At 37.2% G+C, this 16,594-nt stretch overlaps 1 protein-coding gene across 1 annotated transcript in view; it reads left to right on the top strand.

Annotated features, from left to right (window-relative positions):
- The window catches only part of LOC102584451 (uncharacterized), a 64,783-nt gene extending 48,462 nt beyond the window's left edge, over nucleotides 1-16,321 (top strand). Inside the window, exons 11-13 of the mRNA XM_006339320.2 lie at nucleotides 11,551-11,756; nucleotides 15,656-15,780; nucleotides 15,893-16,321. Of these exons, the coding sequence (XP_006339382.1) occupies nucleotides 11,551-11,756; nucleotides 15,656-15,780; nucleotides 15,893-16,081 (520 nt within the window). The 3' untranslated portion in view covers nucleotides 16,082-16,321. The remainder of the gene's footprint in view (nucleotides 1-11,550; nucleotides 11,757-15,655; nucleotides 15,781-15,892) is intronic.
- Nucleotides 16,322-16,594: the final 273 nt, after the last annotated feature.

Below are 16,594 nucleotides of genomic sequence, written 5' to 3'. Positions count from 1 at the left end.
ACGTGTGGGACACTCTTTGATAATGTGTCCTTGTTGTTTACAATAATTACAGAACTTCTTGCCACAATTGCTAGCAATATGACCATATTTCTTGCAACTGTAGCATTGAGTTCTAGCCATATCCATGCCCTTTCCTTTCCCTTGAGCTGCAAATGCGACAGTGACAACATTTCCTTGATGAAAAGCATTTTGTGTGAAGAGACGCTGCTCTTCACGAAGTAATTCCCTAAAACAGACATCCAACGATGGAGATGGATCACGGTTCATCAAGTTGGAGCGAACATTTTCAAAATCAGATCGTAATTTCATCAAAAATTGATCTCGCTTGCTTTGTTCATGAACTCTTTGAATGATGGAGAGAGATTCAGAAAGTATTTTAGCATAAACGATATCGGTAAATTCAGCCCATAAGTTCTGAAATCCAGAGAAATAATCTTGAACAGAGAGACCTCCTTGAGAATACATAGCAATTTCATGCTCTAACTGAAAGCGCCTTGCGCTATGGTCTTGGTTGTAAACCTTTTGTAAATAATCCCACATGGCCTTTGCTGTCTTGTATGGCCTGAGATTAAGAACAATAAGAGGGTCAATTGACCCTAAAAGCCATGTCATCACCCGAGCATCTTTAACCTTCCATTGATCGAGCTTTGTAGGATCAGTAGGAGTGAGATCACTTCCATCTATATGTCCCCATAATTCTTTTCCAGTGACAAATAGTTGGAATTGAAATTCCCAGGCAGAGTAATTTTTTCCTGTGAAACGAACATAGAAGGACTCAAACTGATATGACGCCATGTTCTTGACAAGTTAAGGAAGATAGAAATGCAATGATACAAAATAACCAAAATGACCAAGACTGAGATTCCAAAATGCCTAAAATTCCAAGATACTTAGGACTTACTGTTGACTAAAAAACAGTAAGCTGAACCAAAACTTTCAAAAAAAAATTCTGAAAGAAACCACAGATGAAAGACACTAAGAATCAAAGCACTGAAAAAGGCTCTAATACCATGTCAATTTTGCTGAATGAGTTCTCTCAAATGAGAGTTCTTCCATTAAATAGAAAGAATTCTGATTTACATGCCTAAAAATCTGCTATATATCCCTAAATATATGCTATTCCTAATTGTAATATCTCTGAAAATATGCTACATTAATCTATGCTATCTCCTATCATCATTACACAAATATTTAGAGTTATAACATAGATATGTACAGATATTTAGAATCTATCCAATCATGCTAACAACAACAACACCAAGTTCTTCCATAGAACTGCCAATTTGCATAGAAGATACAATAATATTGACGAGCTAAATATGGGGGGTGAAGTAGTCAGGAATCCAGAAGACATATAGAAGGAAATTATGGTCTTCTATCCACTATTATCAAAGGCAAAAAGCGCAAAAACACTCGAAGGTCCGTGGGGGCTTTAAGCGCAAATAAAGCGTGGGCTTTAATGAAAAAAGGCGCAAAGGGAGAAAAGAATATATATATATATATTTAGTCCAAGACTAATATATTTAATAATTATAAACATGAATGACAAATATTTGGCCAAAGAAATTGAAAAAAAATTATGACAGTGAAATATCAATTATTTAGTTTCACTTCTTCATAAGAGGCTCATTGGCAAGGAAACGTTTGTCTTAGAACCTTGATGACGACACTGAAACACACATAAAGCGAGGCGAAGCGCTCAACACGTTTTGAGCCTCGCTTTATGGCTTAAGCGCGCTTAAAGCGCGCCTTTGATAACGCTACTTCTATCAGAACTTATATTCTGAAAGATAAACTTGGAGACCTTCAGGTGGGTGCAGGCTGGGTCACAAAATTAATGTTGAAGATAATTTCATGCTTCAGAAGGAATTTGAGGACCAAGAGATATGGGACAGTGTCAAGCTTTGTGCTAGAGACAAAGCTCCTGGTCCTGATGGTCTTAAGTTTTACCATGGCCTTCTATACCCCTTTTTGAGAGGTTATTGGAAAAGTTGTGATTGGTACAGTCAAGTACTTTCATGAGAGAATGTGTTTTTGAGAAAAGCTTCAACTCTACCCAGAGAGGATCAAAATGTTATGCACAAACTGGTGGACCCCCAACAGTTGGCCTTCATAAAAGGGAGATAAATAATGGATGCCATTCTTATGGCTAATGAGTGTGTTGATGCTGGTGAAAAAAAAGTGTGTTGATGCTAGAACTAGAAGTAGTGTCTACATTCAAAAAGCTTATGACCACCTCAATTGGAAGTTCCTGCTGGAGACTCTTTCTAAAAGGGGTTTTGGAGGTAGATGGATGAAGTTTTGCATCAAATTCGCAGTTCTAATAAATGGCTCTGCTAGAGGTTTCTTCTCTTCACAGAGAGGTTTAAGACAAGGAGACCCATTATCTCCTTTCCTTTTTATCATCGCTGTCTAGGCAGCTGTATTTTATAGCATGTTTGGTAGCATTTCTCGTGAGAGGTCAGCACCAAGAATTTATCAAGTCTTGATGTTAAGTCCTCTGCCCTGACCCATGTGAAACTAGCCCCTTCCTGGAAAATGAACAAGAACATATTTATCAATGAACTCTGAGAACTTCTCTGTTGCCCTTGACAGTGTTCTGCAACACATTCTTTCCTCCGGGAACCTGGTACTGTGAAGTCCCTCTTAACACCAACCGAATAGTCTATTCCGCTAATGAAGTAGTGAAACTTAGAAGCTCTATGATAGAATCCGTGATGAAGAAGAGATAAGAAAATAATTTTTACTGGTTAGGTGAAGTGCTAGAATCTTAAACTCTGCATCAACCGGTAATTATGACCGTATGGAGTGGACAAATCTCTAGAGTCAAAGATGATGCGGATAAATTTTCTTCCTTACTAAAATCCGTACCATGGGTAACTGGATCTGCAAGAGAGTCAACCTTCAAGCTTGCATGGTGATCTCTGGCAGTAGGAGCCTTTTCCAGACAAAAAAGGTTTTGACTGGTTTGGATCGGCGTCAGTTGTTATAAAAAGCGAGGAAAAGCGCAAGGCGAGGCGAAGCGCAGCCCCTGCGCTTTTCTTCCCTGAAGCGAGGCGACATTCAAAAAGCGATCGCTTCTACAGTTGAAGCGAGAAGCGCAAGAAAAGAAAAAGCGAGAAAAGGTGCGCTTAATTTGAAAAAGCGCTAATTAGGGTTTTTTTAAATATTGAAGGTTTTTTTAATTTCTGAAATCTTCTTTCGCGACTTTAAAATACCTCCTTTCGCGACTTCAAATATTTTCTTTGGACTGCTGCGAGGTTGCGACTGCTATAAGTTCTCTTCTTATCTTCTTCTTCTCTTCTTCTCTGCGAGGCTGCGACTGCGACTGATTTTTTTTCTTTCTATTTTGGGTTGCTGCTGTGTTTTTTTCTATATTTTTATTGCTGCAAGGTTGCCAGTGCTGTAAGTTCTCTTCTTCTCTTCTTCTCTGCGAGGCTGCGACTGCTCTGCTACTTTTTTTTTCTATTTTTGGTTGCTGCTGTGTTTTTTTCTATATTTTTATTGCTGTTTTTTTTTTTTTCAATTTCTGTTGCTGCTCTGTTTTTCAATCTCTAGTGCTGCTCTGTTTTTCAATCTCTATTACTGCTCTGTTTATTTTCAATTTCTATTACTGCTCTGTTTTTTTCCAATTCTATTGCTGCTCTGTTTTTGTTTTTAATTTCTATACAGTGTGACTGTGATCAGTTATGTGCGTATGCTGGTTGCTGCTCTTAATAGTCTTTATTTTTCTTACTTAGTTTATTTGTTGTTTTGTTACTAAGTTACACTTCTTTTTTGCTTGTAGTAACTAGTAAAGTTGTAACTAGTTTATTTAATATTTTTTATTTTTATACTAAATATTGCTATACTTAAAAAAAGCGGGAGCTTCACTTCTTGCTTATCGCTCCTGTGAAGCGAGCCCTCGTCGCTTTTTTCCGCTTCTCGCTTCCCAAAACACTGATCGGAGTTTTAAGGCTTCCATTACAACTCTGAAATAACAATGCGATGGAAAAAATAGGTGATGAATGTTGGGATTGGTTAGAAACTGTAGAAGAGACAAATAAAAATTCATGTGATAAGGGCTAGAATCAGAGTAAAGGACCAATGGAGGATTCTGACGAAGATGGAGATCATCGACAATGGTTTGATATACTCGCTTCCCGTATGGGTGGTTGCCGATGACTTACAAATCTACGGAGGTGGAGAATAGGGTTGATCGAGGTGAAAGCGACATACAACTTTATGTTACAGAGGTCAGATCTACTACTGAGGAAACCAGAGACATAGATTCAGTAAGAGGAAAAGGTATAGCAACAGAGAAAACCTCGGATATCGAGGTTTACAAGGAAGGGGCAATAGAAAACGTCAGAAGTCATGTGGCTAGTGGAAGTGGGGACACGGATCTTGTTGTAAATCTGAATGAAACATAAGCTCAAGGTACACAACTAGGTACATGGAAAACCCAAGCAAATGGGAGCAAAAGCTCCAAATATAGCAAATCAGAGGATTGAGGAGGCTCAGACAAAGGATGCAACTCAAGGAGAAAAAGTATTCTAACTATTGAGGGGGAGGTTGCTTGTAGCAGCAAAGCAGATTCTTCCTTTCTATAAATTTTTGAAAATCAACTACTCCCTTGCAATGAACTTGTACCATTGAGCATAGAAGAGAATCTTTCAGAAGAGATAATAGAGACAAGGGCTACCATTTGGGTACACCTTGATGTGATCAAATTTGGGCTAGCTTTTGGAGCAGCTATCCGAGGGTGTGAAATGGAGGCTTATGCTTCATGCGTGAAACTGTATCAAAAGAGATACTTGGAGAGACATGTAGGGAAGGGAAAATATTAAAACAACAATAACCATAAAAAATCTTTACTCTTATTAAAAAAACAACAACAATAACAACTCAATTCCAAAGAGCTCGGGAATCTGATCTTCGACATGAAGTTCAAGGATGGTGAACCTAGAACCAGTGCGAGGAAATTAACCATCACTCATAAATGAGGATAAAAATTGTGTCTTGGAATGTGGGGGATAAATTAGTATAAAAGAAGGGGGGTGGGGTGCGCTCAGGTATAAATCTGATTAAGCAATGGGGTGCAGATGTGTATATCTTGGTAGAACAAAGTTTGGGGGTAATGTAACCAGTATCATACAAAGTATTTGGGATAATAGATGGGCATGATACTATTTACATGATACATAGTAGTTGATAAAATTGGGTTTTCAGAACTATCAACTCAGGGAGAACCCACCAAACATCTATTGGGATAATGTAAATAGTATCATACACAGTATTCAGGATTTTTTCAGTTGGTCTCTTACAGGTGTGTATTCTCCTCACACTAGGAGGGATAAAGCTGAATGCTGGGAAGTGATTGCTACAATAAAGGGAATGTTGGATGGACCTTGGGTCACATGTGGAGATTTCAACACCAACAGATACACGGGGGAAAGAAGAAACAGTACAAGAATAACAAATATTATGAGAGAATTCTGACTGGATTGATGACATGAACTTCTTGGCCCTCATCTGAATGGGGAAAGATTACATGGTTTTAGGGGAGTTATCATAACAGTGCTGCAACACTAGCCAGATTCCTATGCTCTATGGAATGGGAAAAAACTTTTAGTGACATCAGACAAAATTTGTTGCGTAGAGCTAACTCTGACCAGACCCCAATTCCTTTGGAGTGTGGGAATTGGATCCAAAAGAGGTCTTATTTCACACTTGAGAATTGGTGGTTAGGGGTGAAGGGTTTTAAAGAACAGGTGCAGAAATGGTTCTCTAAGTTTGAGGTGCAAGGCTGGCTCGACTTTAAGTTATCCAAGAAGTTAAGGTTGCTGAATAATAAACTCAAAGAATGGAGTAGATCAAATTTTGGGGTTCTGGTTAACAAGAAAAATAGTCTTTTGAATGACTTATAGCTGATTTGGATTAGATTCAAGATGACAGATTTAAATGAAGATGACATGTTTGATCAGGGCAACAATTTTGTAGAACTGGAGGTGCTTGCTAAAAATGAAGAAGCGAGTTGGAGACGGAAATCTAGGGTGTCATGGTCTAAGCAAGGATACAAAAACACCAGATTTTTTCAGTGAATGGCTACTGCCTATAAGAGATATAATGCAAAATTTAGTTAACAAGCATCAGATGGCATTTATAAAAGGAAGACAGATCATGGATGCAGCCCTAATTGCTAGTGAGTGTGTGGACTCAAGACTTAAAGGGGCAGAAGCAGGTGTCATGTGTAAGCTAGACATAGAAAAAGCCTATGATCATGTCAACTGGAGATTCTTGTTGAATACTCTCAGTCAAATGGGCTTTGGTGAGAAATGGTTGAAATGGATTGACTTTTGCATTAAAACTGTCAAGTTCTCTGTTTTGGTAAATGGTGAACCTGTAGTTTTTTTTGGTTCTGAAAGGGATCTTAGACAAGGTGACCCTCTGTCTCCTTTCCTGTTTATACTAGCAATGGAGGGATTTGATAGCATGATAAGGATAGCATTACAAAATAGATGGATTAAAGGGTTTGAGATAGGAAATAGCAGAAGGGAAATAATGGAGGTATGTCACCTACAGTATGCAGATGACACAGTGATATTTTGTGAGCCAAAGGTTGAACAAATAGGTTACATCAGAATGATTTTGACTATTTTTGAAGCTTCTTCTGGCTTGAAAGTTAATTGGGGAAAAACCAGTTTGTTCCCGATAAAAGAGGTGCCAAATATCCAAAATCTTGCAATCATTTTAGGGTGCAAAGTTGAAAATATGCCAACTACATACCTTGGTATGCCTCTGGGCAGTGAACACAAGGCAGGGGAAATTTGGGATGGAATATTAGAGAAAACTGAAAAAAGATTGGCTAGGTGGAAGGCACAATACATTTCACTAGGAGGGAGGCTCATCCTTATCAACTCTGTTCTTGATGCACTTCCTACGTATGTAATGTCTCTATTTCCCATACCTCCCAAAGTTATGAAAAAGCTGGACAGACTTAGGAGGGATTTTCTGTGGCATGGCTGTAAAGAGGGCAAAGGATATAAACTAGTCAATTGGCAGACAACAATGCACAGTAGAGAACAAGGTGGCTTGGGCATCAGAAATCTGAGAGCACAGAACAATAGTTTATTGATGAAATGGCTCTGGAGATACAATGGGGAGGATCATGCATTATGGAGGGAGGTAATTAGACACAAGTTTGGTGAACTCAACCCATGGTGCAATGTGAGCACTGATACTTATGGAGTTGGAGTTTGGAAGACCATTAGAGCTCTATGGCCAAAACTGGAAGGGAACTTGCAGAAGATAGTTGGAGATGGGAAAAGAATAAAATTCTGGAAGGATGCTTGGAAGGAGCAAAGTCCATTAATGGAGATTTTTCCAGACCTGTTTATTCTAAGCAACAACCCAGATGGCACCATTTATGATATGTGGAGTGCACAGGGATGGAACTTATTCTTCAGGAGATTGCTAAATGACTGGGAGATCGATAGAGTAGCCGATTTGCTAAATAGGATTGATGATTTCAATGGCACTACTGCTGAACCAGATACATTAAGATGGAAACACAATATTGATGGGCAATTCTCTGTTAAAAGGGTTTATAAAATGGAAGAAAGGGTACAGTGTAGAGGGCAACCAAAAATATGGAGAAACTTATGGAATAGTCCATCCCCAACCAAGGTAAAATGCTTTACTTGGTTGGTGGTTAAAAGAGCATGCCTGACACAAGAAGTTTTGAAGAAAAAAGGGGCCATCATAGTTTCCAGGTGCTTCTTATGCAATGAGACAAATGAAACAAACAGTCATCTATTTTTGCACTGCACCTTTACAGCACAACTTTGGTCTCTATTTCTCAACATAACAAAGACAAGCTGGACTATGCCGGAGCATACTGCAGATTTGCTTAGTTGCTGGATGAAAAGAGGAGGCAGCAAAAGTCAAAAGAAGTGGTGGAGGATCATCCCACAATGCATCTGGTGGACAGTTTGGAGAGAGAGAAATGGGAGGTGTTATGAAGATAGATCCAATTCCATCCAGAAAGTTAAATGGAATTGTATAATATCTTTCTACTTTTGGTGTAAAGAAGTAGGTTTAGAGGATATAGATCAGTTTGTAGATTTATTAAGATCTCTGTAAGTATCTTGTTTTCTAGTTGCTGTTTTTTTTATCTAACACTTTTTGATGGTGTCCAGCATGTCCTTAATGCTGAGGAATACACATTTACCAGTTTCAAAAAAAAAAAAAAGTGAGGGAGAGGAAGGCCTCATTTGTTTGCAATTAATGGAGGTCTGTATCTGAATGGTTCAGACAATAGATCATCAAGTGCATTTGTTTTCATTAAAATTTAACCACTTACTGGGCCTGAATAGGTCTTAATCATTAAGAACTAGAACATAGTGTTAAAATCATTAAAAGGTATTATTGTGTGGATAATATTCACTATCATTCTATCCATAATCATTGGTCACCACCACTAACCAGCTCTACCACCACCACCATCACCACCACCACCATTGTCAACCAACATTACCGTCGTCTACCACCAACCACCTCTGTCATCACAATCACCACCGTTGTTAACTACTATTGTCTGTTGCTACCACACTTACTTCCTCCATCATTAATGAATATATCCATTTCACCACCATTTCTGTCTCTATAGCCGCCACCACCTCCACCATCACTATCAACCACTATAGTCAATTCGTACTACCAACAAATCTGCCATCACAACTAGCAATGCTGTCAACTACCACCACACATTCTTTGTGGTCGCCACCACCACCTCCATCACTACTATAAGCCACCACCACTACTGTGGTCAATCTCTACTACCAGTCACCTCCATCGTCATAACTAGTATCGCCGCCAACTACCACAAACACATCACCAACTACCTCACATTCTTCAGCCACCACCATCAACACTGCTGCTACTGACATCAACCAACTTTTTCATTACAACCACCAACACCACTACCAATTACCACCATTATGATCATCACCACAACACCAACCACCTCCACCGTCACAACTGCCACCATCCATTACTAGCCTCTAACAATAACTATTGCCATCACCACTAGCAAGTATACGTGTTCCATTTGTTTTAATCAAATAATAATTGTATTCTATTAATTCTTTTTTAGTATTTAGTTAATTTTTATTTGTAGTGTATAGTTATTATGTACATTTAAATAGATTATGTACATTCATATGTTGAAAAACAAACAGTTTTAATCAATCAGTGATCAGATATAGAGACAACATCGTAATTATTTAGATGTGCATTTATATTCAGACGTCTAAATTTTAATGAAAACAAATGAAGCCGAAGTGGTTCAAGATTTAGGGACGAAAAAAGTTATGGTGGACTACAACAAAAACTTATGTTCAGAATCAGAAACTTGGGAGGCGTTTCAATTATCCAGGGGCCAGAAAATCAATGAAGAGGAGAAAAAATGGCTGGCTGCAAAAACCTTCCTCAAGAGGCTGAAGTTTTTACAGTCATCAGTGTTTGTGCTGTTGATAAGGCACTTGCTTGGATGGTTTCACAATGGGTTTTTTCAAAGAATGTTGGGAAATTTTCAAAGATGACATAATGGCAACCATTTAGAACTTTCACCAAACTGAGCTCTTTGAGAAGTCTTTCTATGCAACTTGCATTGCTTTAATTCCCAAAAAGAATGGTGCAGAAGAATTGAAGGATTTCAGGCCTATCAGTCTCATAGGGGGAGTCTACAAGATTACTTCCAAGCGGATTACTGAAAGATTGAAGAGAGTCCTTGGAAAATTGGTGGGTGAGCACAAATGGGTTTTCTTAAAGGGAGACAGATTCTGGATGCAGTTTTGCTGGCCAATGAACTAGTTAACTCCAGAACAAAAACAAGGAGACCAGGGATACTATGTAAGTTGGATATTGAAAAGGATTATGATCATGTTAATTGGTAGTGTTTGTCAAAAGTCCTTAGAGATGTGGGGTTTGGTAATAAACGGGTCAACTGGATTAAATTTTGCATTTCTAATGTGAAATTTTCCATTTTGATCAATGGTTATCTGGAAGGTTTTTTTTGTGAATATTTAGCGCTTTCCCAAGGAACTTTGTATAGCTTTAGATATTCCACCAAGAGCTAGTTTCCTTCCTATAAAAGTATCATACACTGAAAAATATGTGCCAATTAGCAGTTAGGTAGTGTGATAATGTGGCGGGTCATCACACTATGGCCAAAATTCACAATAAAAACCAGTTTCAGGATAGGCAGTGGCATGAAGGTATCCTTCCGGGAGGATAACTTGCTACGAACAGACACCTAAAAGTGCTCTATCCTGATATTCACAGCATAAACCAGCAGCAGGAAGCAACAGTAGAGGAAGTATGGATCAACCAACAATGGAATCTTACTTTGAGGAGAATGTTGCTTGACTGTGAAATTGGGATACTAGCAGAATTATGTAGCACCTTGAAGCAATTCAAAGGGACATTTAATCTTGAAGACCATATTGCTTTCACTGTTATATCAGTTTACAGGGAATATGACTATGCTAACAATTTGATTGGAGTGTGGCATGAAGTCGATCTGGCAGGTGAAAATTCCACACAGAGTCGCTTATTACACATGGTTGCTGGCAAAAGGGGCAGTTCTGACACAAAACAATCTAATCAATACAGGAGACCAACTATGTTCTAGATGCTACAGGTTTGGAGGGGAGGCAGAGACCATAAATCCTCTCTTTTACACTGCAAGTTGACTTCACAGTGATAGCTGATATTCAATAATCTGAGGAGACTCCAATGGGTTATGCCAAGAGGAATTCTTGAGATTTTAATTTGCTAGATTAGTGAACGCCACCTATCCCGTCAGAAAGAGAGATTGAGGCTTGTCCCAACTTGCATTTGGTGGATAATATGGGGAAAGGAACCAGATATGTTTTGCAGATAAAAATAGTAATATACAGAAGTTGAAATGAAGTGTTTAGCTCTTTTTTTATTTTTGGTGTAAAGGGATGTACCTAGAAGATCATGAATCAATTTTTAATGTATTAGATTCCTTGTGAGAAGACAAAGGACCAAGAGTGCTTTTTCTGCTCTTTCTTTTGTAATTATGGGTGACCTCCACACTTTTGAGTGGAGTCAATCTATATTTAATTACAAAAATGTTTACCATTCTCTAAAATAAAAATAAATATGCTCACATATTTCTATATTCTGTTCAGTATTTTGACATCTATAAACATGTGATTCTTGTAACTCATTTGTGTCAAGGTTCATTTCAAGTTTAGTTTCATGGAAGGGATAAGACATTAGCTCTCTAAATCTCTCTTCCCCTTAATATTTTTATAGGATCCATTTTACTTTTTCTAGAGATTTGTATGTTAGTATCAAATTTAGAAAACTTTTACTGTTAGAAAATTCACAAATTGATTTATATTGGAGTAAAATGTGTTTGGATAAAGAGATGGTAGTGTGGGTTTGTATGACGACACCAACTAGCTTTGTATTGTAGCACTGTAGTTGTAGTAGTTGCTGTTGCTATATTCTTATTGATTTGTTACCTTACTGCAGAAATCGACTAGCGTTTGGCTTGCAGACAACACATAATACTTTGGGGAATCTGCAACTTGTTTCACAATATTTGACTGTTTTGGGGAATCTAGGACTTGCCCTCCGCGACACTGTACAAGCTAGGGAGATCTTGAGGTCCTCTCTTACATTAGCTAAGAAGCTTAATGATATTCCAACTCAGATCTGGGTATTATCGAATTTGACAGGTTTCACACTCTCGATCATTTATTTCATGTGACCTACTTCTTCTGTTGTATATGTGCCATCACCTACATATATCTCATGCTTTGTTCTGGTTTATTCTTTTGAATGGCCAAAGCAACAGAGTTCTTGGTATCCTTTAATATGTATCAAATATATATATGTTTGCACATGTATTTGTTCAGGGAAGATAGTTCTATATTTCTAAAAGTCAAGTTTTCCACTTCATGCAACTTTTTGTCTTCACCCTGTTTATTCAGCCTTTTTGAAAATTCTTTTATAACAAATTTAGCCCATCTTTTTTTCTCCCTAGCTAAAAGAGATATGCATGTCTAGAATTTCCATTCATTTCCTACTTTTTCCTTTTCTGGTGTACATAACCTCCTTTATTCTTCTTCTTGAAGTCACAAGGGTACTGCAAAGGGGCAGGACAAACCATAACCAACCCTTCCTTGCCCTGTTTAGCATTTCTCGATGACTTCTCCTTGCCCTGGCTTGCCTCGTTTGAGGTTTCTTTCAGTTCTTTTTAATTTCACTTTGCAGTATATGTTCCCATTTTCTTTTTAATTTCAATTCCCGCTGCCGGCTATTACTCATATATGCCGCTCGTCTGGCCCACAATTATGTTAGCAAAAGTTGGGTCACCGTGTATCTTTTCGGTGACTATTTTTTTCATATTTAATTTGTGTAGCACTGTGTCATCATTTCGGTGACTACTTTTTCATATTTAATTTGCTCTCACCGTGCGATCTTTCCGGTTACTACTTTTTTTCAGAATTTGGTTTGCGTAGCACCATGCATTTCTCCGGACTACTTTTCATATTTAATTTGTGTAGTACCGTGGATTTTTCCGAACTACTTTCTCATAACTGAGTTGCATAGCATCATGTGTCTTTTTGGTGACTCCTCAGATTTGATTTGCGTAGTTCCATTCGTCTTTCCGGTGACTCCTCAAATCTGATTTGCGTAGGGTTGTTCCATCATTCCAATCCTACCCATATAATTTCTTTTTTTCCAGTAGGGTTGTGCCATCATTCCAACCCTACTCATGTTATTTCTCTTTTTCAATAGGATCGTGCAGTCAATCGGATCTTTCGTATATAATTTCTATTTTCCAGTTGAGTCGTGTCATCATTCCGACCCTACCCAAATTATTTTATTTCTTAGATTGTGACCACCTTTAGCCATCAAATCTAATACTCCGGCATATGAGCATGTTCCGACCAGTTTTTCGGTGACTTGTTTAATATCGACTCATCTATTGATTCCAACATGATCCATATACTTTATACTAGATTTTGAGCACTTTGTTGCTCTGGGGGAGTTTAGTAGCCTTGTATGTCGATTATGTGAGTCACTCTATGGTTTGAAACAGTCTTTGCAAGTTTGTTTTGGAAAGTTCAACACTATAATTTTATCACTTATCGGCATTATGCATCATATTCAGTAATTCATGATAAGACCAAACACATTGAGATTGATTGTCAATTTTGTAAAGTCGAGTGATCAACTTGTAGATATTTCACCAAGCCTCTCATTGGTCCTCGTGTTAATTACATTTGTAACAAGCTAGGTACATGAATTGTATGCACTAGCTTGAGGGGGAATGTTAGAATAAGAATAGGTTTATACAATCTTATTAGAATAGGAATAGGAATAGAAATAGAAATATGAATACTAAATAGTATCTTTCTTGGTAAAGGATTGTATTCTAGGGTCTATAAATAGGGTTTCAATATAATAATGTAGACACAACAACAATTCAATAATATTCTTTTCCTATATTTCTCACAATAACCAAGGACACAAGCAGAAGGGAAGAAATGTTAAACTAGCATGACTGAGAGTGATGAAGAGGCATTTTGATTAATTGTTCAATTCAAACCACAAGAAAAAACTTTTGGATATGGATGTGCAAGATAGGAACACTTGTAGAATAAGGTTGTGTAAAATATGAGAACAAAGCCTATGTTACAGATGATAACCCCATAGAGGTATTAAATTTTCTTGTAGTGGTTTGACTAGGATGGTTCTCCAAGCTATTTAGAGGTCGTTTGGTGTGAGGGATACACACAAATAGTGATGGCATAAAAATTTTGCATCTTGTTTGGTTGTCATGTTTGGAATAACATATCCCACCATTTATATCATAGTGATGGGATAAGTTATCTTATATACATGGTGGGATAAGTTATCACAAGATAGCTAACCCCAAGATAACTAATCCTTGGATAACTTGTTCCCAACCAAAAGACCCCTTAATGTTATAACAAATGGTAGGATACCAATGAGTGGAAAAAGAATACCCTGATTTCAATTTATAAAAACAAAGGAGATATTTAAAGTTGTGCGAACTGTCGTATTATACTTAAGAGTTATTATGAAGGTCTGAGAAAGAGTGATGGAATGTAGACTTGGGAACACTACAAGAGTGACGAACTAGTTTGAATATATGCCTGGTAGATCTACAACAGTGACTATATTCTTGATATAAAGAAAGAACTACACATTATGTTGATCAACCTAGAGAAAAAGCATATGATCAAGTACTATGAAACGTCCTTTTGTGGGTGTTGGGGAAGAAAGGAATTTATATTTAAGTAAATTTCATAAAGGACATGTATAAAGTGGTAGTTACTAGCGTGGGAATATTGTAGGAGATGAAAATGAATTTTCCTTAACTGTGGGATTACCTAATGATTAGTGTTGAGCCCATACTTGTTTAGTCAAATTTGGATGAGCTAAGCAACTACACAAAATGAGGTTACATAGTGTATGCTATTTGATGACGATATTGTGCTAATTAATGGAACTAGAGAACGTGTCAAAGTCAAAGAAATTGTGCAAGTCCTGTCATTTTATGCAAAATATATTGCAAGAAGAATATTGCATGAGATTCACTAATATCAGTGGTGGAGCTACATTGTCCTAAGGATGTCCAATTGGAGACCCTTCACCGGAAAATTATGTTGTATATATGAGTAAAATGAAACTTGAAGCGGTTAAATTTAATACTTTGGACACCCTTGACACAACAAGGTGGCGCGGTCCAGTGGTTTGAGGCTTTCCAGTAAAGCCCACAATGCGGGCGTGGGTTTGAATCCTTGCACATACTGTGCTTTTATAATCTAAAAGAACTCTTATTTTATTATTACTCTAAGTTAAATAACTTGAATTAAATTACTTTCTAAATAATAGTACATAAATTTGTTATTTTTGAATCAATTCAAATGTTATACATGAAAATAATTCTTAGTTAGAAATCTACAGCTTAAAAATCTAATAAAAACGAAAACTTAGTAGGCAATTGAATTTTCCATGAGTTTGATTCTGCTAAAATATTTCTATAACGCTGCTAAAAGCGAACAAAAGAAGACAACATTTGATTTTGCTTTCATTATTCATGTCTCGTTATTGTCATCGTCACCAGAGATCAGTGAAAACTTGAAACGTAAAAATGATTTCATTTTAAGTTGAATCCCCCCACCCTCTTTTTTTTTTTGGTTTGTTTGTTCATTTCATAATAAATTAAATACAAATATTAAAGCTAAATCTTATGTGGTTTGATTTTTAAAATAGGAATATTAATATTACGTAGTTCAATTTTAAATTTCTCAGTGCTTTCATTCATCTATTTTATTTTATTTATGCTTATATAATACTTGGACACCCTTAATAAAATTTCTAGCTTCGCCATTGACTAATATAATTGTGTTGTGGTACATCAGTCCTCTTCTTGAGGGTAAGGCGATGTTGTTAAGATGTGGCTACAGAGAGTGTAATTTGCTAGCACAAGCTTCTTGCAAGGCCTGATTTGGATTTAAGACGAGTTTATCTTAAATTCCTTCTCTTGGTCCGTTGAACTAATTTTAGTTGGTCGGTTTTTACTTTTTTTCTTGTGCAGCTATGTACCAGCAACTGGGTGAGAAAGGGAGTGAAATGGAGAATCTTGATTACCAAACAAAGAAAGTAGAGGATCTACAAAAAAGGATTTCTAGCGCATGTTTGTCCAGTCACCATGTTGAACTGGTAAAGCTTTCACCCTTTAATGCTAGCGGTTTTTACCTTATTGAGTTAGGGTTGTGAATGTGACTGGCGGACAGCTTAAATACTACTCATTTACTTTACTGACATGACTCAGATTGCCAAAGTGAAAGCTGAAGCCCATCAGTTAAGTGAGACTGACATTAAACGAGCAATCTCTGGCCCTTCTATGAGAGTTGATCTGGACATTCCCGAATCCATTGGTCTGTCAGTAACTTCTCCCATGGCGTCCTCATCAAGGCTTATGGATTTTGATATGGGAAGACTGCGAAAGAGAAAAGCTTAGTTTTCTACTTGTAAATTTGTAATTATTTCTTCGATATAACCAACGTAAGAGGTGAGAGTGTGCGCTTCCTTTCCTTCTTGCTCTTTCGGGATGTCCAATTATGATAGTTTACGGATCTTTATTGTGCAGTGATATTGTAATATATAATCCCTAACTTCTTCCCAGAAAAAAAGAAGGGATGATAAACTAATGACTAGAATTGCCAAAAGATATGTGCTATTCATACAGTTAATGGTACAATCATTTTGTCTAAAATCCAGATTGCACATGGAATCTATCTCACTTTACCTGTCAAGCCATTAGACGAGTCTTGGGCGCATATTGAATCACATGTGTGTGGCACATTTTGCACATTGGCTTATGAAGTGAAGTTCTACGTTTTAAATAAATTAGGAAGAAAAGAAGAGAACGATTTCCATGTTTTAATGTAACATTATAATGTTAGCGATGGATAAACTTGTTCGAATAATTTTCCTACAATTCAGTTGCTTGAATATATATTTATATATATAC

This window comes from Solanum tuberosum, unplaced genomic scaffold (genome assembly GCF_000226075.1).
Source record: "Solanum tuberosum cultivar DM 1-3 516 R44 unplaced genomic scaffold, SolTub_3.0 scf00009, whole genome shotgun sequence".
NCBI classification, from domain to species: Eukaryota; Viridiplantae; Streptophyta; class Magnoliopsida; order Solanales; family Solanaceae; genus Solanum; species Solanum tuberosum.
Note: the sequence above shows the minus strand (reverse complement) of the source record. Positions and strands in the feature narration are given on the sequence as shown.